Below are 27,479 nucleotides of genomic sequence, written 5' to 3'. Positions count from 1 at the left end.
TCGCCATGTTTGTATAGTCAGATGTCACATCATTGTAGACAGGCGTGTCTTGGCGAACTGTTATTTGAGTTTCCAGAGTTACAAGTTCCATGGCTTTGTTGCATAGAACTTCTTTTCTTACTGCAGGTTTATCAAAGGTGATAAGTCTTTCAGTTTGAACCTCTTGGATTGTAGCAAGATTTGGTCGTCTGCTACTTCTCGGGAGTCCACTGGGCCTACTACTTATTATCGGCCACATGTTGTGGTTTGACCAGGTCGATGGATACAACTCTGTTCTCCTTTTTACCAGCAAGGGGCGGTAGTACTACTGATCTTGTTCCTTGGATTGCCAAGACAGGTACTGCTTTTCTGTAAGAAGGCCCAAATTCCTTCTTCACCGCTATTTTCTCTCTGACCAGATCCCCAATCTTTGGAATCCAGACCGGCCTTGCTGGGACAGGTGGTTTGTCTTCAGTGGGCGTTTGCTTCTGTATTGTATTACTCAGACTTCTTCTTGTTTCATTTAAGTCCTGTAAAACAGTCAAACGATCTTTGACATCAAAGGGTTTTTGTTCCACCACTGAAGTCTGACAATCGAGGTCTTCGATTATCATTCTAGTACCAAACATTAGTTCATACGGAGTGACTCCACCCAGAGAATTTCTTGGCAGATTGTTAAGACTACGTTGGACACTTATTAGATGTTTGATCCACCCATCACCCGAACCTAATACCTTAGCTGTTATGGATTGCTTTAGGTCACGTTTTTTTTCTTTTCACTACCTCATTACCCTCAGGATGGAAGGGACTAGAATACCGCAATGCAACGCCCAAGTTAGCCATGGCCTCCTTGTAAGAGAGCTAAACGCAGGACCCTGGTCCGAATGTAGCGTGCCAATTGCGTATGTGCCAATAAAGACTCGCAAATCCTTTATAACAGTTCTGGCGTCAGCCGAGCGCTGGGGCCATATCCAAATAAATCTTGTGCAGGAATCCACTGCGACCATGATATATTTATAGTTACCATCCCTTTGTAAGGGACCACAGTGGTCCAGATAAACACACGCTAGCGGTTTATCAGAAATCAGGTGGGGCGTCTGCGCAGGACGTTTCACTGTTGATACTTTCATTTTCCGGCAGATTTCACATTCTAGAACATAGTTTCTAGTTTGTTTCCTCATGCGCGGCCATTAATATCTCTGTTTTAATAATGATACTGTGGCGGAAACTCCTGCGTGTGCAGATGTTAGTCCTTCATGAGCTGCTAAGATCAGTCCTATCCTATGTTCCATGTTTGGAATTGCCCTATTCCCCACTCCAGGGATTTGAACAAAAGGAACATTATTCGCATCAGTTGTATATGAGTACTTTATTGGAAAGCCTTTCGGGAGTGTCTTACCACTGTTTTTAACTGAAGCAGTGACAGATTGCATTATATCGCTGTCTATTTTTGTTTTTGACCGAGTAATCGCAGCTACGGAAGCCGTTTGCACAGCTGCCTTTGCGGCTTCATCAGCCAATGAATTCCCTGCAACGTGAACGCCATCACGTTGATGACTCAGTGTATGAATCACGTAAGTCTATTGTAGTTCTTTTTGTAATAGAACTACTTGTTCCCTAAGCGTTTTATGCTTAATTGTGCCACTTTTTGTGTCTTTAAAACCGTTTTGAACCCAGTTCTGTAAATACTCATTGTAAGACTGGACGCAGTAATACGAATCGCACACTATCAGTGTGGGGAATTCGCGATCTGTATTTTCAAGTGCCATCTTGAAAGCCTGTAGTTCAGCTTGCTGAGCTGTACAGTCTCTGAGTGATTGAGTTTTAGTGACCATAGGTCTGAATTTACCTTCGCGCCAACGACCTTTAACGATCGCGCACGCAGCACTATAAGCTTGTTTATCCCCAATTGCGGGTTGTGCTGATCCGTCTGTATATATTATACAGCCGTAATGTTCTAGAGGCAGAATTTCGGTCGGCAGAGGACATTTGTAATCGTATTGTAGGGTTTCTTGTGTCTTCAAGTAGGGGTCAAAAACGTATTCAACGTCTGTTGCAGCAAGAGAGTTAACCCATTGTATCCTTCTCGGATGTAAAGCTTTAGCATTTGGAATGCTCGCTTTTGTCACTGCCTCTAAGGCAGGTACAGGTGTAACGATCATTAAGCGTTTACCCTGTGCGAGAGCTCTCTCTTTTGCTACTGCAGTTTGAACCGCTGTCAGAATATTTTCTGTTGAAGTGAATTTCATTTCAGCTTGTGTGTACAAGTGTGATTTGAATGCAATTGGTACCTTTTCACCTTCATTAAAGGTCAGGTATGTGAATCCGCATTTTCCTGGGATGACACGGATCACGAGATTGCGCGCATTGTTGCGTGTATCTAATTGTGTTTTTGCTAACATGTCTGTTTGTACTGAACGCAAAATTTCTTTCTGTTTCTGAGTCCAATTTGTTTGTTTGAAATCAGGTTTGATTAGTTCGTAGAGAGGTTTAACCCTTTCTGCGTAATTTAGAACATAAGTTCTTCCAAAATTCAGGAAACCTAGAATTGACTACGTTTTTCAGCATCTTTGGAGGTTGGAGCAGCGCACATTTCTCAAGAAAGTTTGCTGCCAGGCTTTTGCCTTCACTTGACAACTCATATCCTAAGAATAGGACGTTGAGGTGGGCAATTCGTGATTTCTTAAAATTGAATTTATACCCTTCAGAAGCAAACCCAAGTATTATGGTGTTCACTCTTTTCAAGTGCACGTCCAAATCATCATCTGTAAGATAGATGTCATCGACATAAGATAATGCCTCATCATCGTACATTTCTAGTATTTCTGTTACTCTGGCTGAAAATAACCCTGGACTATTCTTGAATCCCTGGGGGAGACGGCAAAATTGTTACTGTGTCCCCAAGATTGAGAAAGCGGTCAAGTGCCTACTTTCTGGTGCAATGTTTTGACAGAAAAACCCATTTGAAAAGTCTAATGTGGTTTTATATTGTTTGTGCATGATGTTATTCATCAGTGCTGCACTGTGTGAATTTTGTACTGCAAAAGGTTTGAAACAAGAGTTTAGGTGTCTGTAATCCAAAACTAGACGATATGAATTGTCTGGCTTGGAGACAGGAAACAAAGGATTGTTCATAGATGAGGTGTATGTTTCAATCACCCCTTGATATTCAAGTTGATCTAAGATCTCCCTGACTTGTTTTTTAGCTTCTTGCATGACTGGATACTGCCTTTGAGCAGTAGGTTGATTTTTTAACTGGATTTTGTGGTAAGGAGAATCCTCATCCCATCCTACGTGATTTTTGTATAATGCTGGAGCCTGAGCTACTGCCCATTTCCTGGCATATGTATATTTTTTATGAATTGGAATGTGATTTGAGAAGGCTGGCATAATTATCTCTTCGCCGTGTGGGCACTCCCTAACAACTGCAGATGGCCAGTCTCTTTCAGCCAGAAGTATGTCATAACCTTTGGAAAGCTTGTCCCAAAAGAGAGCTTTTATTTTTCTAGTTATGTCCCCCTCCATCCGGAGTGTTACTTCATATAACTTGTGGGGTACACTAACCCTGGTGTCGGCAGTTTCTACTTAAATGCATTCATTCAAGTCCACTGTTTCCAGATGATCCTTCAGGATCTTGTGAACTATTGTTACTTCTGCTGCGCTGTCTAGCATTGTCTGAGCCCATTCCCCGTTCTTGAGTTGTGCCCTTAGAATCCTCGGCATGTCTGATCTTTATGCTTGCTACCTTCTTTTTGGAAAATTGAGCTTTTTTACTTTGGTGAACGGGTTCTTTGTCTTTGGACTTGACGCGTTCTTCTTTGTGTTCTGACCGTCCTCTTCTTTCTGATTTCTGCGAGGAAGTCTGACAAGATCTAGAGGGACGTGTGTCATTATCTTGATATCTATCAGGTTTTCTTAAAGAATCCCTATTTCTAAGGTTATACCTTTTTTCAGAGGGCTCCCATTGGGGAGAACTCCGCCCCCGTTCAGGAGACCTAATTCTCCTTTGGGGAGACCTTCCTCTGGACTGAGAATGCTTCTCCCTGTGAAGTGTCTGTTTACTGTTTTCCCACTTCTTCTTAGCAGTAGTGAGATTATTTTTTATAAAAGATTTTTCAGGATTCTCTGTTAGTTGTGGTTTTAGTGGTTTCCCACCCAAACTATCTCTACGTAGTTCTTCATAGGATTTTTCAATAATTCTGGCAAGCTCATAAGGTTGCTCAGTAATGTCTGTTTCTTTTAATTTCTGGCAGATTGTCACTGATGCTGCTTCACCTTTAATGTTGGCTAATAGTATAGCCGAGACTTGTTTGAAATATTTCAGTAATTTCATACCTAGATTTAAAGCCGGTTCTGCACCGTATTTATTTGGAATCTGTCTTAGAACTTCTGGTATTACCGCCATGGATGGAATCACAGTGTAGATTGAAGCAAAGACTGTGCCCCAAGTGTCACAATCCTCTATGTGTGGTGCAATCCCTATAGGTAAACAGATTGTCAGAATCCTGTGTTTCTCATAAGGTGTACTATCAGGAAATACTGCCTCTATTTGAGTAATTTTTTGTGCTAACCAGAACGGAATTTGTTCTCGTTTTGCTCGTAGTTTACCAATGACTGACTGTATAGTCTGTGGTGTGATTTTATTTGTGTTCCCCTGGTGAGGGGTGTGCTGTGGAATTCTTACAGCTGGTTGGACTGTTAATGTCCGCATGACATATTGAACCAATTGTCTATGTATTTTAATTAACTATTTTAGCTGAGCTAATAATTCTGCATCTGACATCCTTTCAATGTCTGGATGTGGTGTATAGCTGGCTAGTACCGGCCATGTTGCTCCTGGTCTACCTAGTGGACCGAGCCTGGTAATGGGATTTTGATGTTTTAGTGCGCCTTTAAACCAGAGCTGATGCTCTTGGTAAGTTAATGGAATTTCAATGTCCTCGAAAGGAACGTATTCCTCTGGAGGTTCCTCTACTTTGTAGTAGTGGAACTCTTGTGTTTCCGCATTTGCTGCTGGAAACTGAATCCATGAATAGAATACCTCTGTCTGTCGATATTCATGTGCCTCTATGACAAAGATTACTCTGCCACCTCTTGCTGATACTCCATTATTTATCAGTTTGTAATTTATACTTTTCCTTACATTTACCGGGAGCAGTATAGCATCCGTGTCATTTTCTAGGATTTCAGCGTCATCTAAGATCGCTTGAACTGATGCTGCAGCTAATTCTTCGTCAGTAACCATTATTTTTACTGATTTGAAGAGTTTACAGAACAAGTTTCAAGGAAACAAAGATTAGGTGCACAATATTTTGGAACACTGTATCCTTCAACGTTGTAAAAAACCAAAAACTAAAACATAGGATTTTCGTCCTACTCAGTTTTGGTGGATATTATCCTTTCACCCACTCCAGACGTCTTTTGGAGTTTTTACGGGAAAAAAGGGGTCTGTGTGAAAAGCACAACTGAGTTACTTTAGTATCTAGCATTAAATTATCGCCTTACCAGACGTTGGGCGCCATGTAGTGTAGTTCCTATATTCCCAATAGGCTCTGCGCATTGGAATAATATATCCTGCAGTTTAGACGTAGGACTTAAGTCGACTAGGTCTCTGCCGAATATATTAGACTTAATTGTGAGTGCCAGCTAGCTCAGAGGTCACTAGAAACTGTCTTGAATAAACAAGAAGGGATTAGCTTCTGACAACCATATAACATAACAACTTTGTTTCCCCAGAATGAAACGTATCTCTAGAGTCGCGGAAACAATAGACGGCTATTTCACTCAGTCAGATGTGCATACTTCGTTTCACCAGAGTTGCTTAGAAATAGAGAGACGGGCGTTTTCAATAAAAGTATTTATTGAACAGTCTTATTTCTTAAGCATAAGAAATGCACTGCTACAATTGAAATGCTAGTTAAGAAGTACAATGTATATAATATGAATAGTATTATAAAATACTACTGTAAGAGCATGATATGGTTTCTAAGCCATAAACATAGAATACATAAAATGCATAAAATACATACAGTGATAAAATAGTGGCTAAAAGTACTCAACTGGTGCTTCTAAAATACGCCTACCCCGGTGTACCTAACCTAAGTCTAGTACGAGGGAGGAGTAAGTGTGGTGTAGCTTAAGTCTAGTAATTCTCTGCCAAGAATCTGTTCCAAGAATTCTCTAAGGGTCTAATCAGCTCCGTACCTTGGTTTTAGAAGGATAGAGGTCTTGTATCTCTCTCTCAGGACTCGATCTCCCAGCAACCCGCAAGGGTAGCCTGGAAACACCGGAGCTGGATTTCTCGGCAAGAGAAAAGACAGCGTCTTCTCAGTGCGTCAGTTGGAGGGTCGGCTTCCTTCGGCACTTGCAGCAGCAGGGCATCGGCCAAGTAGTTAGTCGATCTGCTCCTAAACCACCGTGTGTTTGACTGGGCAAATGTAGGCATATTAATACTTTGAAGGTGCCGAGTTTGACGTAAGATTGGACATAATATCGTCACTAGTGCCTCAATTCCTTGAAAACTCCAGGAGTTCTTGGATAAATTAGTATTCAAGCAGGGGGAAGTCCCTGGCTGCTGAAGGCTGGTTTTTCCAAGAAATCGTTGTGGATTCTAGGAGTTTAGTGGAAGTAGCCATGCCGTATTTGGGCTGCACAGGCTAAGACTAAATAAGGCAATGATTCCTATGCCTATATAAGGATTGGGTGAATTATACCTATATATGGGCATGAATCGGGAAAATTACACTAGGGTCCTAGATTTCCACATAACCCTGGTGTCTGGAGCACAGTCATTTCTCAGAGGAGCAATTTTCTATGGAAAGACCTATTGTGGAATTTTTCCCATGCTCCTCATGTGAGGCCTGTAAGAACAGCTGTACGGTTAAGGAATATTCAGTCCCCGGCAAGAAAACGGAACACGTGATTAATACATTTGGAAATACAACACAAGTTTTGTAGTGTATTGTCTGGTTTGCCAGTCTCCAGCATATTGGTAGCACCATCCATTCAGCGAAAAAAACATATACTGGAGCACACATGGGCAATTACAAACCAGGACATTACATTCCCAGTAGCCAGACATTTTGCTGAGGCCCATGACTCAAGAAGTAACAAATTACGTTACTTCTGTTCGGATCAAGTTCCAATTAACACCTTGCGTGCGGCGCCGATTTCCCCCCCGGTGCTGGACATTCCATAACTGGGTGTGGTCGTGACGGAACCATTCCGTCATCCGCACAGCTCAACCGTGAGGCATGACGGAATGGTTCCTTCACAAGCATCGAAGGGGTTAAAGAGAGAGGAGGTGACAGGGTGAAACTGCTATGGTAGTTAGAAGCAAGATATATTATTGAATTACGCACCCGTACCCCTTTAGGGCTCAATAGTGAATAAGAACTCTGGTCCTTTGTGGGTTAAATTGCTGCATTTCTATAACCTGGCAATATTCACTTATAGGGGACATTATGTTGTGGCAGGACATTGGCCCATCGTGGGCACTATGGTTCAGATGTGTTGGCTTTTATGAATTTTCTAGTGACATGAGATAAATGTCATTTTTCCAGTCATCTCTACTCATATGGGAGATCATGTTGTGGGAGGACATGGGCCCATCGAGGGCATTATGGTTCAAATATGTTGTTGAAATGAATTTTCGAATGACAGGAGATAAAGGAGTAAATGTTCCCTGTTTAATCATTTATATAAGTCTGATGCGCTACTAGCACGTATTATGCGCGATGCACCCCCTGCTGCTGCGCTACATGAAATAACCACACCTGAAGGAACACAGTACACACCTAGCAGGAGATAAAAAAAGATTTTTATAAGTACTATGAAACGCTCTACCAAGCGCCAGCGCAAACGATAGGAGAGTCTATAGACGCTTTTCTGGATGACCTACCATTCCCCCAGCTAGGCGATACCGCCAGGGATGAACTGTCAGGCCCCATTATAAGAGCTGAAATCAGAGAGGCTATCTGGGTGTTACCGCTCAACAAGGCTCTTGGCCTAGATGCGCTGCCTATAAAATTCTTCGACACCGCAGATGCTTTGATTCCCCATTTGGAACAGCTGTACCAATCCACCATTGGCACGGGGACCGTTCCCTCCACCACAATACAAGCATTAGTTGTATCAATTCCTAAACCGGGACGCTCCGCTATGAATATCTCAGGGTACCGACCCCTTTCTCTACTTGCCACGGAATGTAAAATATTAAGTAAAATACGGGCACTCCACCTACTCCTATACCTACACAAACTCATACACCCGGATCAATGCAGGTTTGTTCCTGCGCCAAGTGCATCTCTCAACATCAGAAGACTTTACCATGTCATGGAATCCATGTCAGCAGACACTCAGAATGCAGGATGCATTACTTTAGACTTTACTTTAGACTTTAGACAGGCCTTTCATACCCTGCAGTGGGATTACATGGTCAGGTCACTGGGGGAATTTAGCATTCCGCTGGAATATTTGAAGTGGGTACAACTGCTGTACACGGCGCCCGCAGCGTGGGCCCGCACCAGGACTCACATACGGTGCGCATACCCAATAGGCAGAGTACCCGCCAAGAGTGTCCACTATCACCCCTGCTATTTGTGCTTGTGCTAGAGCCCCTGGCCATCAAGCTGCGGACAGAGGCAGAGCAAATAGGGATCAGACTGGACAATGCCACGCATGTGCTATCAGCATATGCTGATGATATAATTGTATACGCCAGAGACCTACTCAATGAACTAGGGCCAATTCCGGACATTTTTAGACAATTTGAACTGGTCTCGGGCTTGGCCATCAAGGAGGCTAAATCGCAGGCCTTCTTTTTTCACCCTGGCTCGCGCTCAGACATGCTGCAATTTGGGCAGCTCTCTCTAACAGTAGCGCAATACACATTCAAATATTTAGGCATCAATATATACAGAGACCCGCAAGACCTAATAGAGGGCAACTTGACCAGATCGATTAGGACACTCCGATCCCAGACGACCTTTTGGATCACGCTATCGCTATCTGTAATGGGTCGGGTGGCGATCTCCAAAATGGTGGTTCTCCCAAGAGTACTATACTTTTTTTAAAAACCTCCCAGTGCTAATCCCTGCACCCATATTCAAGGCACATGACACACTACTATCTGACTTGATCTGGGGAATGGCCGCCGGGTGGGTCTAGCCAAACTACAGCTGGAGACAGACAAAGGGGGACTGGGAGTGCCTGCCTCGTGCATATTGCTATACAAGCCAACTGCAGTGGCTCTCGTTCTGGATGGCAGGGCGTAACCTGCATGAACTGGGATACACAACCCAGGATCTCAATCGCGGGATCCTACATACACTCCTGCTGCCTCGTTCTCGGGTTCCCAAGGATACCCAACGCTTTTGCGCACAGCACTGGTGTACTGGAGGAAAGCACTACAGTACACGCGAAAGTGTACCCCATACTCAAACAACACACTGTTACTAGGTATCCCTACACCCACAGGTCTCATTACGAAACGGAACACCCGCAGCAGGTCTGAGGGAGGAGTCACTACAGTAGGGGCACTCTTCGGTGCCAGGGCTCTCATGGATCACAAGAACTTTACCAGGGAAAATGAGGTCGCAGGCAATCTATATATGACACATGCAGTGCTAACCACGTACGTTAAGAGGCATTGGGCCCCTGCAAGAGAAGAACCACCGACACATGAACTGGTACAAGCAATGTATCAAATGGGTGAGGGGTGGCAGCTGACAAAATGGCTCTACAAAGATTTTCGGGCACACGCTGGAATCTCACTCACTGATTTAGGTAACAGATGGTCCGTGTACCTAGGAAGGGATCTGACTGACAGGGAACGGACCGCTCTGCTAGAGTACCCTAAAAAGGTATCACGTAACGCCAAATTTAAATTTATCCAGCATATGATCCTCCATAGAGCTTATCTCACTCCACACCACTTGCAGCGTATGTTCCAGCGCACACAACAATATTGCCCCAGATGTAAGGTGGAGGATGCTGACATTCTGCACATGTTGTGGTCCTGCCCTGTGCTAGCGGAGTTTTGGACAGATGTCGCCCAGAGCACCAGAACAGCGACAGGCTTTCCAAAAGAGGGGACAGCTGGAAACTGCATACTTGGGATGCATCGGCGATCAAAATCGCGAAAGGTACACTCGCGGTTTGCTGACCTATCACCTCTCCTTGCAAAGCGTGCAATAACCATGAGGTGGAAATCGGCAAGGGGTCCACCAATATATCTGTGGCATGGGGAAGTGGTACGATGGGGCAGTGCAGAGTGTGCTGCCATTAGACAGGAAGAGGCCAGAGGGTTGAGCAAAACCTTGATTGGGACTTGATGCTGGAGGCATTTAAAGTACTAGAGCCTGTGCTTGTCCCAGTGGTAAATGACATATAGAGGAACGATCGCAATTAGTCCCCTGATGGCACGATTTCGACCCAAGAATGCTACATACGAAATGCTGCATTATGCACACAACATAATAATTACACCAACAAAAGTAGAAATAGGAACCAGGATGGAACTGGGCACCATAGGCACTAACCAAAGCGGAGCCAAGGAAGGGAGGGAGGGGGTTTTTGTAATTGTTGAAGTTATTCTAAATGCACTTGTAAGAGTATCCTGTTACTACCTTGGTATCTTCTAAATACGGTTTCTGTAAAGTATACTGTAAGGAATGGTACGAAATACTTGTAAACACTGCAAAACTGAGGCTTACACCTGACGTTATGCATGATAAAATACTGCTTTTGTGCCTACGAAAGTACCTAAAAGTATGTATGACTTGTGAAACCAAGAAAATCAATAGTGTGTTTTAATTTTTAAAAAAAGATTTCAGATGTCACTGCTAGAGATGCCACTCCCAATGATTTTTGGACCATTAAGCTACTGGAGACTGACACATTTCAGGATCTACAATTCAGAAAAGTAGGGTTTTCATTTGAATTTACCAACTTAGGAATCCTTATTGTATAAGATTTGGTTCTTGAAAGACAGGTTGTACCCATGCATTGTTTTTTGATTTAAGTATATCTGCTGAGGCATTCCAAAAATAACTTTTTTTTGTTATTTTAATACAGTATCAGAGGCCTGTGACCATCCAGGACACGTGGAGGCTGGTGGATCGTGGGGTTGGGCATACCACTCGGCTCTCCAAGAGCGTGATTGGTGTTGAAGACTTTGAGACCATTGACGCTGGATACTACATATGCGTAGCCCAGAACCTGCGAGGGCAGACAACAGTCACCACCCTGGTGGCACACTTCTGATCTCTGAAGCCACTGTGTCCATGGCTACAGCACAGCACCATGTACAGCATATATTAACCCTTTGTTTCCTCTTGAACCATTGGTAACGGGAAAAAGGGGCTCCGCTTTTACTTTCCCTCCCACTGAATTTGGGACTAATTTAGACTTGGCCATTATCTCCTCTTCTTTTGTACTTACAGCAGATATTAAAATACATCCAGCTGAAGATTATTGTTGCCATGTCGTGGTGAGTGAGCTCTGGAGCTCGGTTATTTTCAGCAGGTTTATGACAGCGAAACATTCTTTAGCTACAATGCTGTACCAGTCATCAGCACATCCAAATTTAGATGTATGGAAAAACTGATCAGAGTCATTCTATATCAGTTCTTGTTGTCGACAAAACAAAACATGTTTGCAAGCAAAATGGGTTCAACTTGCTGAATACTGCAAATCTGAGATTAAGGTCGCCTCTCTTGATATAGCAAGAAGCGAAGAGATGCTTTGCCTTTCGCTCAATCATCTGATCCAAGTATGGGTTGAGTATTTTGGTTCACAATCACACTTTACTGTATGAACCTTAGGTGGCCTGTAAGCAATGGGAACAACTTTTAGAAAAGCCCATTGGTCTGATCTGCTTTGAGCGTATGTGCTCTTTGTTGTAATGGCTGTGTGATAGGATTGGATGCACAAATGGAAAAGATACTTGAACACACATATGCATAAAAACAATATCCTTATGTGAGCATATACACCCCGACATATAAAGCCGAAAGTCACCTTCAGGTATTCAGGTATAGATAGATGTTGGTTCGGTATATGGATGGATTCATGGTAGTGTGGTTGCATACAAGGATTGTTAGAATGTTGGATTTTTGTGGGTGCATGCAGCAATGGTTGGGTGGGAAGATTGATGGGTGTGATAACAGAGCTGGATTGGTGCAAGTATTGGTGCATGAATGAATGGTTGGGAGTTGATGAATGGATATTTGGTAGTGGTGGATAGATATGTGATAGTTTGGGGTGGTGGATGATGAAGGCATGGCGTGGAGTGTTTGATGTATCGATGCCAGATTGCAGTCATGGGCTAGTCGGTACTGTGTGTAGTGTCATGCAGTGGTTGTCCACTTCTCCCCTCCTCTCTGCATCGACGGCTGACAATCTCCCATTTGAGTTTTGGTTTCTAATGTCTAATCCCCTCAGTTACAGCATTGCTCTGCCAGCAAAATTCCAAGCTTCAGCCACAAGGCACCCAGCAGCATTGAGCCGTCGCACGATTTCCACAGCATGTTAAATGCCCTGGGGATGAAGCTGCCACATGGTTTTAATATCACCCGGTTCATGGGGCACACCAAGGAGGAAGGTTTTCTGGAGCTACGGAAGGTAGCGGTGGATTTCACAAACTGAATCAAGGAGAAAGTGGAAAAAGGACGAAATGCCCCCTTTGTGGTTTTTCGACAAAATTTAAACAGGGCATCCTACTTGAATATTTATCCAGAACAGTGGCAGACCCATCCTAAATGCTTCAAAGACTAAATCCTACACAAATTAAGAAACTATTATTTTTTCTTTACCGCTACAATACCAAACATAGACAAATTCCATTTCAAGGCATCCGCACCACTTCATTTCAATGTTGCCTTACAAGTCCAGATGGCAAAGGCTATTTACATCTACAGTAACTAGAGCAGGTGGTGCAGCTGAATCTCGGCTGCAGCACCTATCCGTTTGTAACACTAATTCAGAAACATGGTGGGGATGACAAGTGCTCTGGCTGTGCTTTGAGGGGAGCTTATGCTTGCTGCGATCTTACTTCCACTGAGCAATGCTTGTCCTATGCTCAATGCAAGAAAGAAGATCACAGCAAGCATAAGCAGAAACAAAGCACCTCCCAAAAATATCCCAGCAAGCCTAAGTGAAGACACTGTACTCTGTTAATGGCTCTATATAGCACTTATGCATCACAGGATATTAGGGTACTTTACGCTTCATATAAACAGATAAAAACGCATTTTGACCACAGGATGTACAACAGAACTAGTATGTAGCTTGCTTAGAGCCTTAAACGAACATCACATGGTACAATGACATGTTGGTAGCTTTCAGGTAGATTTTACGAGAGGAGGAAGTACTCGCTAAAGAAATGTTGAAGTGTATTTTTCTGTAAGTGAGAACAGTGAGTTTTGTTAAAATGCCAAAAGGTATAGTTCCTGGCCTTATTTACCGCTCCAGTGAAGGATTGCTTCTGGGCAAAACAATCCTGAATCATGTTCCTAGCAGTGGAAGGAAATTTCAGAAGATGTCTTTGGCCTTGATATAGAGAGCAGATCAAATATGTATGAGGGGTTGTTCTGTGCATGGCTTTGTAACTGGGGCACATTTGTTTTTGTAAATGATTCTTGATTTCATCGGAAACCAATGAGGTCACGAAGTCTGAGTGTAATGTGCTCAGGTTGCTTTGTGGATGGCAGCTGAATGGAGTGTTGCTATAAGCAGCGAAAATGAGGACTGAGAGCTAAAACTGTTCTTTCCAGCTGGATCAGTTGCTTATTGTATTTTATGAGCGTCTGGAGGTATATATTTACCAACGTGGCCACCCTGCTGCTATATGGTTTATGGTTAAGGGCAGAATTCAGGGTGAGACTAAATAATTTTAGTGTGCAAGACAGGGAAAGAGGTTTTGTAATTTTAGTGGGTCCAGTAGCAATGGGTCAAAATTACAACAAGCAATTGCAATGCAATAGGTCTCACATTACTTAACCCCTTCCATGCTCATGACGAGCTGAGCTCGTCATGAGTTGCGCCGCTCGCATGCTCATGACCAGCTCAGCTCGTCATGTAACGCTGTAAATCGAAAAAAGCCGCACAGCGCAAAAATGACCGCAGCACGCATGCGGTTAAATGCAGAGCTATTGCTTTGCAAATGTAAAAGAAATGCGGCGTCCACCTACCTATATTTTTTTTATTTATTGCCTTCTGTAGCAAGCATGCCGCAGTTTCACTTTAGATGTTTAAAGCTTAAACGCAGCATGTCACTATTGGTACGAAAGTCAATAAATAGAAGATAAATTGTTATGTGGCCGCCATATTTGTTTACTATTATACCACTCGGGCCCGCCATGCTTTACTTCAGTATGTTTAAAAGTAAAGCAAGCGTGCTGAAAGAACAAAAATAAATGGGAAAAAGATGTGGCCTCGCCCACCTGAAATATAAAAGAAAAGTTGTGCGGGCCGCTCAGGAAAATAATATTTATTTTTACCTTGCATATAATATAGGGGTAAGTGCTGTATGGCCGGGTGTAGCTGTTGTGCTTGCAATGGCAGGAGCATTGAAAACACCATTAACAAAAGAGTGCTCATAGACTGTAAATTAAACATACCGAGTAACAACACAAGTAATGGGGGCAGTCCTTATGGGAGATTATAAGAATAGAACAGGAAGGACTAAGAAGGGACTTATAAGCAGAGTAACCAAACACAATGAAGCATTTACAAAGGACATTCACAGGTGCCAATTGAAAACATGGGAGAGCAATGGGCAGCACTTCAAGCCCATAGCCTGAAGACAGAATGTCTCAAAGAGCAAGCGCTGCCTAGGCGAGACCTAACAATGAGAGGGTGTGAAAAGAAGGAACTCCATGTTTTGTGGGTTGAGAATGAGGACATTCGCTGACCTCCATGTATAAAGTCTGCCAAAGCATGCTCCGGCGTCGAGACATCTACAGTTGTTGATGTTTTTCAGTAGATTTCTGTGTCATCCTTATATTGGTGCATCAAGACATTGTATATCCTCAAAGGTTCAGACACGTTGTCTCCACCTATAATTTTAATAGAGCAGAAAAAGGGTTGTGCCATTGGGCCACTTCAAATCATTTAAGATATTTCCGAGATCTGCACCACTTAGTATCTATTGGTGAGAAAGGGAAATTGTAACTCTGAACTCAACCACAAAAGCTCATACCTTGTCCTCGAGGTTGAATCCACCTGCCAAAATCATCTGCGCCAAAAGCTGCACGCAGATCTGCAAGCATAAAGAAACAGGCTTTTCCGTTGTCCACTATGTTGTGGACATCATTCAGGACTTTGTGCGGTGTGCTAGCTTATATGTAGAGCCAGGAGTTAAGTCAGACTGGTAGTTGAGAAGCAGATATTACTTGGAACTATGGTATTCAGTTGATGTGAGACAACTCTCTATGCCTTTCCATGGCAAAGGATGGTTGGATACTGGTCGATTGTTGCACAACATATGTGGATAGAGATTTTGTTTTATAGGATGAGGCAATTTGTTCAAGCTTTAAGAGTCCATGAACATTCTTCAGTGAAGGATGTGTTTTTATCAGGTCACTGCGGATGCAGAAAAGGCTATACCCATGCAACTGATCTACAAAGATGCAGATGAAGGTCTGGAGAGTGTCTGACGGGAGTTGCAGCCAGTGAGAGAGACATGTGCCCAACTGAGAGGACGGCAGGCTTTACAAATGGAGACAAGGATGGACATGGCCCCTATGCCCCAGAATGCCATGAGCCAGTATATCCAGGATCAACCTAGACATGAGAAAGGCAACAAGTGTGTTGTGAAAATGGCAGGACCAGCAACAGAGGACACCCCATGTCAGAGCAGCAGGGTTAGAAATCTGAGGCAAGGACTGCTGCTTGACAGTCATGAGATAAACAGATCCAAATATTGGAGACGTTTTCTAAGAAGGAAGAGTTATTTGAGTTTTGTGCAAGGAGGAAAAAGGTGGTGGGCGTCTTTGGGGAAATGTCCAATAAAGATGTGCTGTGTGGGCCAAAAGAGTTGAGGGGAGCCTCAAAGTAATTACGAGGAATTTGAAGAGGGTGGATGTTAGAAATGAGGGTCTCTAGTTGGCAAGGGTTTGCACCTTTGTCCAAGTAGGGACCCTTCTTCCTAGTCAGGATAAGGGAGTAACACTCCTAAAATAACCCCTGCTCACCCCCTGGGTAGCTTGGCACAAGCAGTCAGGCTTATTTTAGAGGCAGTGTGTAAAGCATTTGCACATAACCAACAGTATTACAGTGTAAGCACTACAAAAGGACACCACACCAGTTTAGAAAAATATCCAATCTTTTTATATACTTAAGACAAGAGCAAAAACGATTAAAAAAATCCACACAGTCCTTAGAAATCTTCAGTTAGCCAAATATCCTTGAAAAACAATTCCTTGAAGTCGATACTCCCTCTGGGGCTATCACGGCGTCATGAACAAAGAAATCCAAACAGTTCTGGCTGACAGCGGCGTCGCGGGCCAGCTACGGTGTCGGGAAGACCTGCAAAACAGTACCTTTAGAAATGCAGGTCATCGGCGACCTCTCGTTGAGCTTCCGAAAGCACGGAGTCCGCAGGCATTGGTTCCGGAGGTCGGTGCAGGGGTCGTCGGGCCCTTGAAGTCACACATGTTGCAGATCGAACCCCTTGCGGCTAAAGTCAGGAGTTTGCAGGCATTGGATGCTGGGGTATAAAGCGCAGTGGTGTGGTGTGCGATGCCCCACGGTCGCGGTGCGAGCACCGGCTTGGTGGCATCATCAGATGGCGTCGACGGTGAGTCCAGGGTCGCAGTGCAAAGTGATGCGGTGCTCGTCGCGGTGCTGGCAGGCCACGGTGCAGGCAGCGTCATCGTCGTTGCTGAAGCACTGTCGTCGGCTGATGTACTGGAGTCAATGGCGCCGGCATCGGTAGGCCAAGGCTGCAGTGCGGGATGAGGACGGTGCGTCATGTAACTTACAAGTGGTGCCCTGAAACCACGGTGCAAGCAGTGGCGTCGATTTTGGTGTGGAGTGGTGTTGTCTGGGACACCAAGGCGGCAAGGTGAAGCAAGCCGATGCAGAGTGCGATGCCCAAAGATTGCGGTGCGAACAGCGGCTCGGTGGGTGCGTCAGCAGGTGTCATCGGTGAGACCAGGGTCGTGGTGCGGCGTTGCAGCGGTGCCTTCTGCGGTGCCTTCAGGACACAGAGTTAGCAGCGGCATCGTAGAGGGCGTCAGTTTGCTTTTTTCTCTGTTGCAGCACAAACCACACAGTTCCCAGTGCTGGAGGCAGAAGAACTTGAAGTCTTTGCTGTTCCGGAGACATCTTGAACAGGGGGCAAGCTCTATCTTAAGCCCTTCGAGAAACTCACAAGAATAGATTGCAGAAGTTCAGTCCAGTCCTTTCAATGTCCAAGACAGAAGCAGCCACTGCAGGCCAACACAGCAATGGACACAACAAAGTGGTTGTTCTTCCTCAATCAATCAATCAATCAATCAATCAGAACATTTGTAAAGCGCACTACTCACCCGTGGAGGTCTCAAGGTGCTACTTCTCGAATAGCCAGGTCTTGAGAAGTCTTCTGAAGGTTAGCAGGTCCTGCGTCTGCCGTAGGTGGATGGGGAGGGTGTTCCAGGTCTTGGCAGCGAGGTGGGAGAACGATCTGCCACCGGAGGTCGCTCTTCAGATGTGGGGGATGGTGAGGTCGGCAGAGCGGAGCTGGCGGTTGGGCGGTAGAAGGTATGCTGGTCCGGTGTTGTGGAGTGCCTTGTGTGCGTGGGTGAGGAGCTTTAAGGTGATCCTTTTGTTGACGGGGAGCCAGTGCAGGTCTCTCAGGTGTGATATGGCTGCGTCGAGGGATGTCGAGGATCAGGTTTGCAGAGGCATTCTGAATGCGCTGAAGTCTTTTCAGGAGTTTGGCCGAGGCTCCTGCTTAGGGGGCGTTTACGTAGTCCAGCCTGCTGCTGACAAGGGCCTGCGTGACCGTTCTTCTTGTTTCGGTGGGGATCCACCTGTAGATCTTGCGGAGCATGCGGCGGGTGTGGAAGCAGGAGGACGAGACGGCGTTGACCGGCTTTGTCATGGAGAAAGTACAGTCGAGAATGAACCCCAGGTTGCGTGCATGGTCGGTTGGTGTTGGTGCTGTTCTCATTGTGGTCGGCCATCAGAGGTCGTCCCAGGCCGAGGGGGTGGAGCCGAGTATAAGGACTTCCGTTTTGCCAGAGTTTAACTTCAGATGGCTGTTCTTCATCCACTCGGTGACGGCTTTCATTCCTTCGTGGAGGTGGGTTTTGGCGGTGAGGGGGTCCTTGGTCAGGGAGAGGATCAGCTGGGTGTCATTGGCGTAGGAGATGATGTTTAGGTTGTGCAGTCGGGCGATGTGGGCGAGCGGTGCCATGTAGATGTTGAACAATGTCGAGCTGAGGGATGAGCCCCGGGGTACGCCGCAGGTGATCTCTGTGGCTTCGGAGCAGAAAGGGGGGAGGCGGATGCTCTAGGTTCTGCCGGAGAGGAAGGAGGTGGTCCAGTCCAGGGCCTTGTCTCGGATCCCAGCGTCATGTAGGCGTGTGCGTAGGGTGTGGTAGCAGACAGTGTCAAAGGCGGCTGACAGGTCCAGGAGGATGAGGGCCGCGGTTTCGCCGTTGTCCAGCAGGGCCCTGATGTCATCGGTGACGGCGATAAGGGCAGTTTCGGTGCTATGGTTGCTGCAGAATCCGGACTGGGACGGGTCCAGGATGCTGTTCTTCTCGAGGTAGCGGGTCAGTTGTCTGTTGACGGTCTTTTCAGTGACCTTCGCCAGGAACGGGAGCAGGGAGATGGGGCGGAAGTTCTTGAGGTCCTTAGGGTCAGCCTTGGGTTTTTTGAGTAAGGCGTTGATCTCTGCATGCTTCCAGCTCTCCAGGAAGGTAGCTGTCACGAAGGAGATGTTGATGGCTTTCTGAGATGGGGTGTGCGATGGTGGTGCTGGCTTTGTTGAAAATGTGGTGTGGGCATGGGTCTGACGGAGATACGGAGTGGATGGTGTTCATGATTTTGATGGTGTCATCGTCATTTTTTTGGTCCAGGAGAGCAGGGGGTCAGTGCGGATGGTGGCCGTGGGGACGGAGGTCTCAGTGGCTGTCGGGGCGGTCATGACATTGAAGCTGTCGTGGATGTCTGTGATCTTGCGAGGAAGAAGGTGGAGAGGGAGTTGCACAGGTCTTGCGAAGGTAGGATGTCATTGGTGTTGGAGCTGGGGTTGGAGAGTTCCTTCACGATGTTGAAGAGCTCTTTGCTGTTGTGTGCGTTGTTGTCTAGGGGATCTTTGAAGGAGGCCCTTTTGGCGGATCTGATGAGGTGATGGTGTCTGCGGGTGGCGTTCTTGTGGGCTGCGTAGCTGTCTGGTGTCTGTTCACCGTGCCATTTCTTTTCTAGCTTTCGGCAGGTTTGCTTGGAGGCCTGGAGGTCCTCAGTGAACCAGCTGGCTTTCTTGCTGGTGTGTCTGTTGGAGGGTTTCTTGATCAGGGCGAGGGTGTTGGCACAGTTGTCGATCCATTGTCTGAGGTTGCGGGCGGCGGAGTCGGGGTCAATGGGGTCGGTGGGTGGGCTCCGGGAGAGGGTGGTGGTTAGCTGGTCTTCGTGACTTTGCTCCAGCAGCGGTGAGGGATCTGTTGGGTGCGGTGGTGCGTGGTGGGTTTCCGGAAGGTGAAGTGGATGCAGCGATGGTTGGTCCAGTGGAGTTCGGTGGTGTGGTTGAAGGAGACGTGAGAGCTTGCGGAGAAGATGGGGTCAAACGTGTGGCCGGCAGAGTGGGTTTGTGCTGTGACGAGTTGTCTGAGTCCAAGGTGGCGAGGTTAGTGATCAAGGTGGTGGAGTTGGTGTTGTTGTTGTTCTCGAGGTGGGAGTTCAGGTCCCCGAGGAGGATGAAGTCTGTGGAGGCGAGGGCATGCGTACTGACGAAGTCGGCGATGGAGTCGCTGAACTGTGGCCGGGATCCGGGGGTCTGTAGATGAGGGTGCCTCTGAGGGTGGTGTTGAGATCGGTGTGGATCTGGAAGTGCAGGTGTTCGGCGGTGCTGAGGGTGTCGTCGGTGTTGGTCGAGACTCTGAGAGTGTTCCTGTGGACGATGGCGATTCCTCCTCCTACTCCGTTGGTGCGGTCCCTGCGGGTGATCTTGTAGCCGTCCGGGATGGCTATGGCGATGTCGGGAGCCGAGGAGGGCTTCATCCAGGTCTCCATGAGGAAGGTGACGTCTGGGGAGGTTAAGTCGAGTAGGTCCCAGAATTTGATGGCGTGAAGCGGGCGGAGCGTGTGTTGAGAAGAATGCATCTGCGGTGGTTGCGTTCTTTCGCGGTGAGTGGATTGGTGGTTCGGATGCTGGTGAAGCTGCAGTTCCGGCAGGATAAGGGTCCTTGGGTGCGCCTCGGGCAGCCAAGAAGCAGGTGTGCAGGTTGTCAGGTGTTGAGTGCGTGCAGGGTGTTGTCGTCGTAGCGGTGTCGGGTGTCTTGGTGTACGGGGGCCAGGGGGTCTGGTGCTGGGCGCGGTCCAGGCACGGACGGGTGCAGACGGGCTTGCCTTTGGTGCGCCCGCTCCTCGCAGCCGCCATATAAGGGGGGTGGGAGGGAGGAGCAGCTGGGAGGGGGGAGCGGGCGGAGAGCAGGGGCACGGAAGGCAACTAAGGGGGCACAAAAGGCTAAGGGGCACAGCAGAAAAAGGCACAAAAGGGAACAAAAGGCAAAAAAGGGCACAACGGAGAAAGGGCACAAAGGCAAGAGGGCACAGAGGTAAAAGGGCACAGAAGGCAGAAGGGGCACAGAGGCGAAGGGCACAAAAAGGCAAAAAGGGCACAGAGAGCAACACAGCAATTAAGGACAAAAGAACACTAGCAGTTACCAGTGCGAGCACGACCTGAGGCGGCAGGGCTTTGAGTTTACACAGCGGCAGCGAGCAGAGGGACCCATGCACACAGGCGATGTGCGGCGTGGAGGAACGACCTGCCTGTGGACAGGGTCACGGGTCGCTCCTCACAGCTTCTCCAGCTCTTCTTATTGGCAGTCTTCTTGGTCCAAAAGAGTTCTAAAGTTCAGGGGTTTGGGCCCCACTTTTTAAAGCCCAAAATCCTTTGATCCTGTAGGCAGAGGGTGTCTGTGCCCTGCCAGAACCAGTTCTGCCTTCTCTGGTGTGATTTCCTGGCAGGGGGTGGAGACGGCATTGTCGGAGGCAGACCAGGTCCTTTGAGGTGCAAGGAAATCTCCTCCCCCTTCCCCCATCACAGCCCAGGTCTATTCAGCCCTTTCCTGACCCACCTAGATTATCTGAAGCCCCTCCTGCTCCCCCAGCCTTCTGTCATCCAAAACCCAGACAGGCAAACCACATTCCAGCAGAGGCACACGGGATGACTGAACAAGAAAATACCTACTTTCTAAAAGTGGTACTTTCAAACACAGAACGGGAAAAATCACCTTCACTAAAAGATGCATCTTTAGATTCTGAGTTCAGGCATACTAAATTTTATTTTCCTACCTAGTTGTCATGGCCAGTTATGTTTATAAGATGTTTTAAACAAACTTCCCATTCTGTCCTATGGGGAACAGGTAGCCTTGCAATAGTGAAAAACGAAATTGGCAGTAATTCACTATCAGGACAAGCCACACACACCAGGGCATGCCCTACCTTTCTCATACACTGCACCCTGCCCATAGGGGTACCTTGGGCCTAACTTAGGAGTGACTGACATGTAAGAAAAGGGAAGGTTAGGGCCTGGCAAGTGGGTACACTTGCCAAGTCGACATGGCAGTCCCAGAATGCACACAGTCTCTACAATGGCAGGCCAGAGTTACATTTACACGCTGTTTGTGTGGGTGGCACAATCCAGTGCTGCAGCCCACTAACTGCATTTGATTTACAGGCCCTGGCACACTTAGCGCACTTTACTAGGGACTGACATGTTAATCAAATACTCCAATCATGGAAACACCAATCCTAAACACAATTTACAACAGGAGCACTTGCACTTTAAAATTGATCAGCAGTGAGAAAGTGCGCAGAGACACTAAGCCAGCATAAACAGAGTCAAAACCGGGAGGTCAGAAAGCAAAAACTCAGGGGAAATACGCCAAAAGATGCCAAGTCTAACAGTGGAGAAGACAGTTGCAGTTGTGGAAAATGGTTAAGAAAAGTGGAACATAGGATTTCTGGAGCAAAAGCCACAGTGGAAACTAGATGGTAAGTTTGGGAGGCTGAAGGGTGCCTGTTCTTGGTGGAGGTAGAGCTTCAGGAGATGCTACTCTTCAAACCGAATGAAGTGAACGTCCTGATAAGACTGGATAAGAAAGTGTAAATCTTGAGGAATGCGAGGAGAGCTTTGAATGCGAAGAGAGCTTCTAATGTCAGAGTGCTTGGGTTCCACCATTGAGTGTACAATACTCGAGCAGACACTGGCATTAATGCATTGCCTTATGCCCTAAACTGTTCTGGTACTCCACCGGTTAAAAAAGCATATCACTAGGGGGGTCTAAATGTCTGGCACTTCATTCTGCAGGACAATCATTTTGATGCTGACAGATCACGAACTGTGTGAACCTGTTCTGAATAGTGGCATTGCTTGGTGAGAGAGGGGTAAATCTGGTGGGGCCAGTGCCCAATCTGTAAATGTAATTGCCCCTCCTTGTAACCTTCCATGAGTGACAGCCCCAGCCAACACAAATAGATACTGCCCTCCCAGCCTGGGAACAGCGATGTTGATCCTGTATATATTTCAATTTTTGTTTACACTTGTATTTTCTTTTTCCAAGATGGTGTGTTTCTGCAGTTTTTTAAAGCAACATATCACTCATGTAAGTGCATAGTGTTAAAACACTCACTCCTATGTAGTGGTGTGAGTTCAGGTTGAGGATGGTCCCCAATGAGAGCGGTGGAGATCAGGCCAAATGCAGTGCGAATTTCTCACAGTGCCTGTCAGTGGATCAAAAAGGGGTTAGGAATGAAACATTTCGTAGATATCGTAACGGAAAGTTTCAATTCTATTAAGGACTCGGAGGCGAGGATTATGCTACCACTTTCCATGCTTTATTTGCACAACAGCCATCTTAAAAGTCAAACTTGGACCACTTATCCCAAACACCCTCGGGAGAAAGTGGTCAAACAAAACAAAGAAGGGACAACATATCCCTTAGTCCACAACAACCAATCACAATCTGGGATCCTCTTCTAGTCCCTCTGCACTGCCCCGTTCCTCCTCTTTCTTTGTTGGTGAGCGTCATAGTCCCGATCAAGTGTCCTGCTTTCCGGAATCCAATCCTGGAACCAAAGAAAAAACATCAGGACCCAGTGTACGGAGGGAGACATGTGCATCACAGAATACAAAGCAACCAAGTGCGAAATCAGCATAAACAATGCAATCAAGACTGTGACCTGCTCAAGACGTCCAATAAAACATGATAAAACCCAAATATTGTACCATAACAACAGAAGATGAAGAAATCAAACTCATACTAACTCCCAACAAAGGGTGGGAATCGTTGCGACGATCTGCGGTGGGATAATCCTCGCCTCCAAGTCCTTAATAGAATTGAAACTTTCCGTTACGTTAGCTAGGAAATTTTCATTCTATGTAAGGACCGGAGGCTTTGGATTATGCTTGTTCAAAGCTTCCTTACCACCAAATGGGCCATAGCAATGACCGGTTTAAAATAAAACCTCTTAAAAGTTGAATCCGAGGACCAGTCAGCTGCATTCATTATGTCATCCAAGCGAGCATCCAGAGAAAATGCCTTAGAGGCCATCGCACCCCATGCCGAGTGAGCACCAAACTGTCGCAGGCTAATGCCTGCCTCCTGCATGACCCAATGCACCCAACGTGCAATAGTAGGGGAGGACACCGCTTTGTGAGGGTTCCTGAGTGCAATTAGGAGCTGCCGCTCCCCAGGAGGACAAAGTTCCACGGTCATCTCCTCATAGGCTTTCAAACAACGGACTACACAAAGCTTAGGAGAATCCGAGAACGCTGGGTACTCAATAGTCCGAATATGAGACTTGGTCCGTCTACGGATAGTAAAAGATATGCCAGAGGGAGAAAAAACTCTGCCTGTGACGTCTAGAGCTCGTACATCCGAAACTCTGCGACATGAAATCAAACAAAGAAGCATCGCAAGCTTCACCGACAATTCCTTGCGGGAGAGAAACTCGTTGTGCTGCCATGACAGAAAAAGATTAAGCACTCTATTAACATCCCAAAGTTCCGAGTACCTAGGTTCCGGGGGAAGCGATAACCAAAGACCCCTCAAGAGCCTGCAAACAAAGGGATGCTCTCCCTCCGGCTTGCTCCCTAGTGGGGAATGACCTGCAGAAATCACTTGAACGGAAGGTGTTGACAGATCGATAAGCCAACCCTTGTTGAGCAATGTGAGCCAAAAAGTTTAAGACCTGAACCACGTCAGCGACCACAGGATCACAACCCTGTCGCACACACAAATGGCACCACCTTGTCCAGGCGGAGCGATAATGCTTGACAGTGCTGTCTGACCAAGCCTTGCAAAAGAGGTTCTCAGCGAACTGCGAAAGGCCCGGGAGCGACCATCTTCCCCTGTAATCCTCCACGCCATGAGGTGGAGAGAGCCCTCGAGAACCATTTGATGGGAAACCCTGTCCGGATTCAGGAGAAGCTCCAGAAAGTGGGGGAGTGGTATTGGAAAATCCCACGAAAGTTCCAGAAGAACTGGAAACCACACTTGAGATCTCCAAATTGGGGTAATGAGAACCATGCTGGCCTTCTGTCGCCGAATCTAGGTGGTCACTCGAGTGATCATGGCGAAAGGCAGGAAAGCGTACGCCGCCTCCTGCGACCAGTCCTGCAGGAACACATCCGTGGCCGCCGACAGAGGGTCTGGCCTCCAGCTGAAGAAACGAGGCAGCTGGTGGTCCAACCTGGAGGCGAAAAGATCCACGGAAAAGGGACCCCAAAAGTCTTGCACCCGACAAAACACGTCCGGATGCAGTTTCCACAGACTGGAATCTCTGAAATGACACGAATGCCAGTCGTCCACCAAATTCTGACGACCCAGAAGATACTCCGCCGTCAATGAGATGTGATTGTCGAGACAAAACTGTCACAAGTTCCCTGCCAGGTCCGAAAGCACCTTTGAACGAGTACCGCTGAGGTGGTTTATATACCGGACCGCTGAAACTTGTCCATTTTCAAGAGGACGCAAGACTGAACCCTGTTTTTGGTCCAGCAACGCATAGCGAAGGAGCCCGCTAACAGCTCCAGGCAGTTGATGTGAAGCTGCTGTTCCTGTTGAGACCACGAACCTCCTGTGGAGAAATCTCCACATCGAGCGCCCCAGCCTGATCTGCTCGCATCGGACTCTATGACCAGGTCCGGGGCGGAGCCAAAGATCAGCCTCCGATTCCATGCTTCCATGTGGGAGAGCCACCAACTAATCTCTTCCAACGCTTCCCCTGACAGGGTCACCGGATGGGAATATGGGAGACCTTTCCGTAAGAACTTGGCCTTGAGTCGCTGCAGTGCCCGATAGTGAAGGGGTCCTAGAAAGATAGCCTGGATCGAGGCTGACAGTAAGCCCACAAAGCGGGCTATCTGACGCAGGGAAACCGTGCCCTTGGCTAGCATCCGTCAGAGCTCGTGGCGGATTTTGCAAGTTTTCGCTACGGAAGACTGAGAGTTGCTGTTGTGGAGTCGACCACGAAAGCCAAGAACGCTACGTGCTGGGCCGGCACCAAAATGGATTTTTTGACATTGATGACAAACCCCAATCCCTCTAACAGACTCACGGCCTGTTACAACTGATCCCGAAGAGAAAACGGGTCTTGGGCCAGCGAAAACATATCGTCCAGGTACACGATGAGACGTGTGCCCCTCGCCCTGAGGTACTCCACCACCGGTTTTAGAACCTTTGTGAAGCCCCACGGGGTGGATGCCAGCCCGAACGGAAGAGTAGTGAAATGATAAATCTGATCCTTCCAAAGGAATTGAAGAAACTTCCTGTGAGGCGGAAAAATAGGGATGATCAAGTAAGCATCCTTTAAATCCAACCAGACCATCCAATCCGCTGGCCGGAGAACGTCCCGGAGGAGGTGAATCCCCTCCTTGTTGAAATGGCGGTAAACCAACCAAACGTTGAAGACCCGCAGGTTAAGAACTCGACGTTGCCCCCGTCCGCCTTGTCTACCACAAACATGTTGCTGATCCAAGACCGTGCAGGAAATAGCACCCTTGTCTAAGAGAGCGGAGATTTCCGCGCCTATCAACGCCTCTTCTGACCGCGACAACCGAATGCAGAATTCTATTCGAAACCCCTCTACTGTCTGAAGGACCCATGCATCGGACGTAATCGTCGTCCACACCCCCAGAAAGCGGGCCAAATGTCCCCCACACCCACCAGGGAAGAACAAGAAACACTCACTGGTGTTAGCGGCGTTGTCTCCTCCACGGAAACCTCTGCCTCTGGAACGCCTGCCGTGGGACTGGTAGAAATTGGAGTACTGCGCCTGCGTTTGGTACTGCCCTTGCCTGGAGCCTTGTCCCCTGGAGTTATTGGTGTTGGAGATGGAGACCTGGCCGGTCGAGCGGCCCCTGCCTCTACCGGCCCTTCGGAAAATCCATGAGGGAAAAACTTTCTTGATGGACTGGGCCCTATCTAAGGAGGTGAACGTGTTAACAAATTTCTCTAGTTCCTTTATAAAGGGCTCCCCAAATAAACCTCCCTGGGCTACAGCTCCAGCCTCCGAATCCGCTAAGTCTCCCAACTTCGGATCCACCTTTATAAGGAAAGAAAGGCAGCGCTCTGTGGAAAGCGTGCAGTTTGCATTTCCTAAGAAGACTATCGCCCTCTGTGCCCATCCTGAGAGGGTCTGACAAAATCAAGCCACCTAACGTCTTGGCGTCCTCCGCCATATCCAAAACCATGGTCATGGGGCCAGGGGCGTCCAGGAGTTTATCCTGGCACGCCCTCCAGGAACGATCTATACCCTTTTTGGGATCCTTGATAAACTTAGCGAGAAAAGTCGCCATCCGGGGGTCAAGCTCAGGGGTCTGTGCGACTTTCCCGTCAAGGGAGGGGCAGGGACACTCCGAATCGAAGCAGGCTACGCACCTCCTTCCCCATAGGGGTGCGAATCCTACTGGCCCCGTAAGCGGCCACCTTGGCTGAAGGCGCCCACTTCGAGGAACGATGATGTACCACCAGTTTGGGGTCTAACATATCAGAGGGAGCCTGAGGGTCCATTGGGGGCGGCGAAGAGGTGAGACGCCATGGCCTACAAGGCCCCGGCTCTTCATCCGTATCCCCAGTGGCACCATCACCTGTGTCCTGCGCCAGGCTTGGTGGATCTGTGGGCGGCGCTGGTGGAGAAGAGTTAACAGTAGGACGCTGCGGAGCATTGTGGGCCATAAAAACGTCCCGCAGCCTCTCAAAGGCATCCTGATTCATGCTGTCCACCTTGGGGCGCTTTGCAGGAACCGGGTCGCCCCAAGGGACCGCTTGCTGACGTAGGAG

The 27,479-nt window shown here is 47.3% G+C and overlaps 1 protein-coding gene across 1 annotated transcript in view; it reads left to right on the top strand.

Annotated features, from left to right (window-relative positions):
- PDGFRL (platelet derived growth factor receptor like) overlaps positions 1-11,449 on the top strand; it is a 580,529-nt gene extending 569,080 nt beyond the window's left edge. The window contains exon 6 of the mRNA XM_078678941.1: positions 11,056-11,449. Coding sequence (XP_078535067.1) covers positions 11,056-11,244 — 189 coding nt within the window. The 3' untranslated portion in view covers positions 11,245-11,449. The remainder of the gene's footprint in view (positions 1-11,055) is intronic.
- The last annotated feature ends 16,030 nt before the right edge of the window (positions 11,450-27,479 follow it).

This window comes from Lissotriton helveticus, chromosome 2_2 (genome assembly GCF_964261635.1).
Source record: "Lissotriton helveticus chromosome 2_2, aLisHel1.1, whole genome shotgun sequence".
Classification (NCBI taxonomy): domain Eukaryota; kingdom Metazoa; phylum Chordata; class Amphibia; order Caudata; family Salamandridae; genus Lissotriton; species Lissotriton helveticus.
Note: the sequence above shows the minus strand (reverse complement) of the source record. Positions and strands in the feature narration are given on the sequence as shown.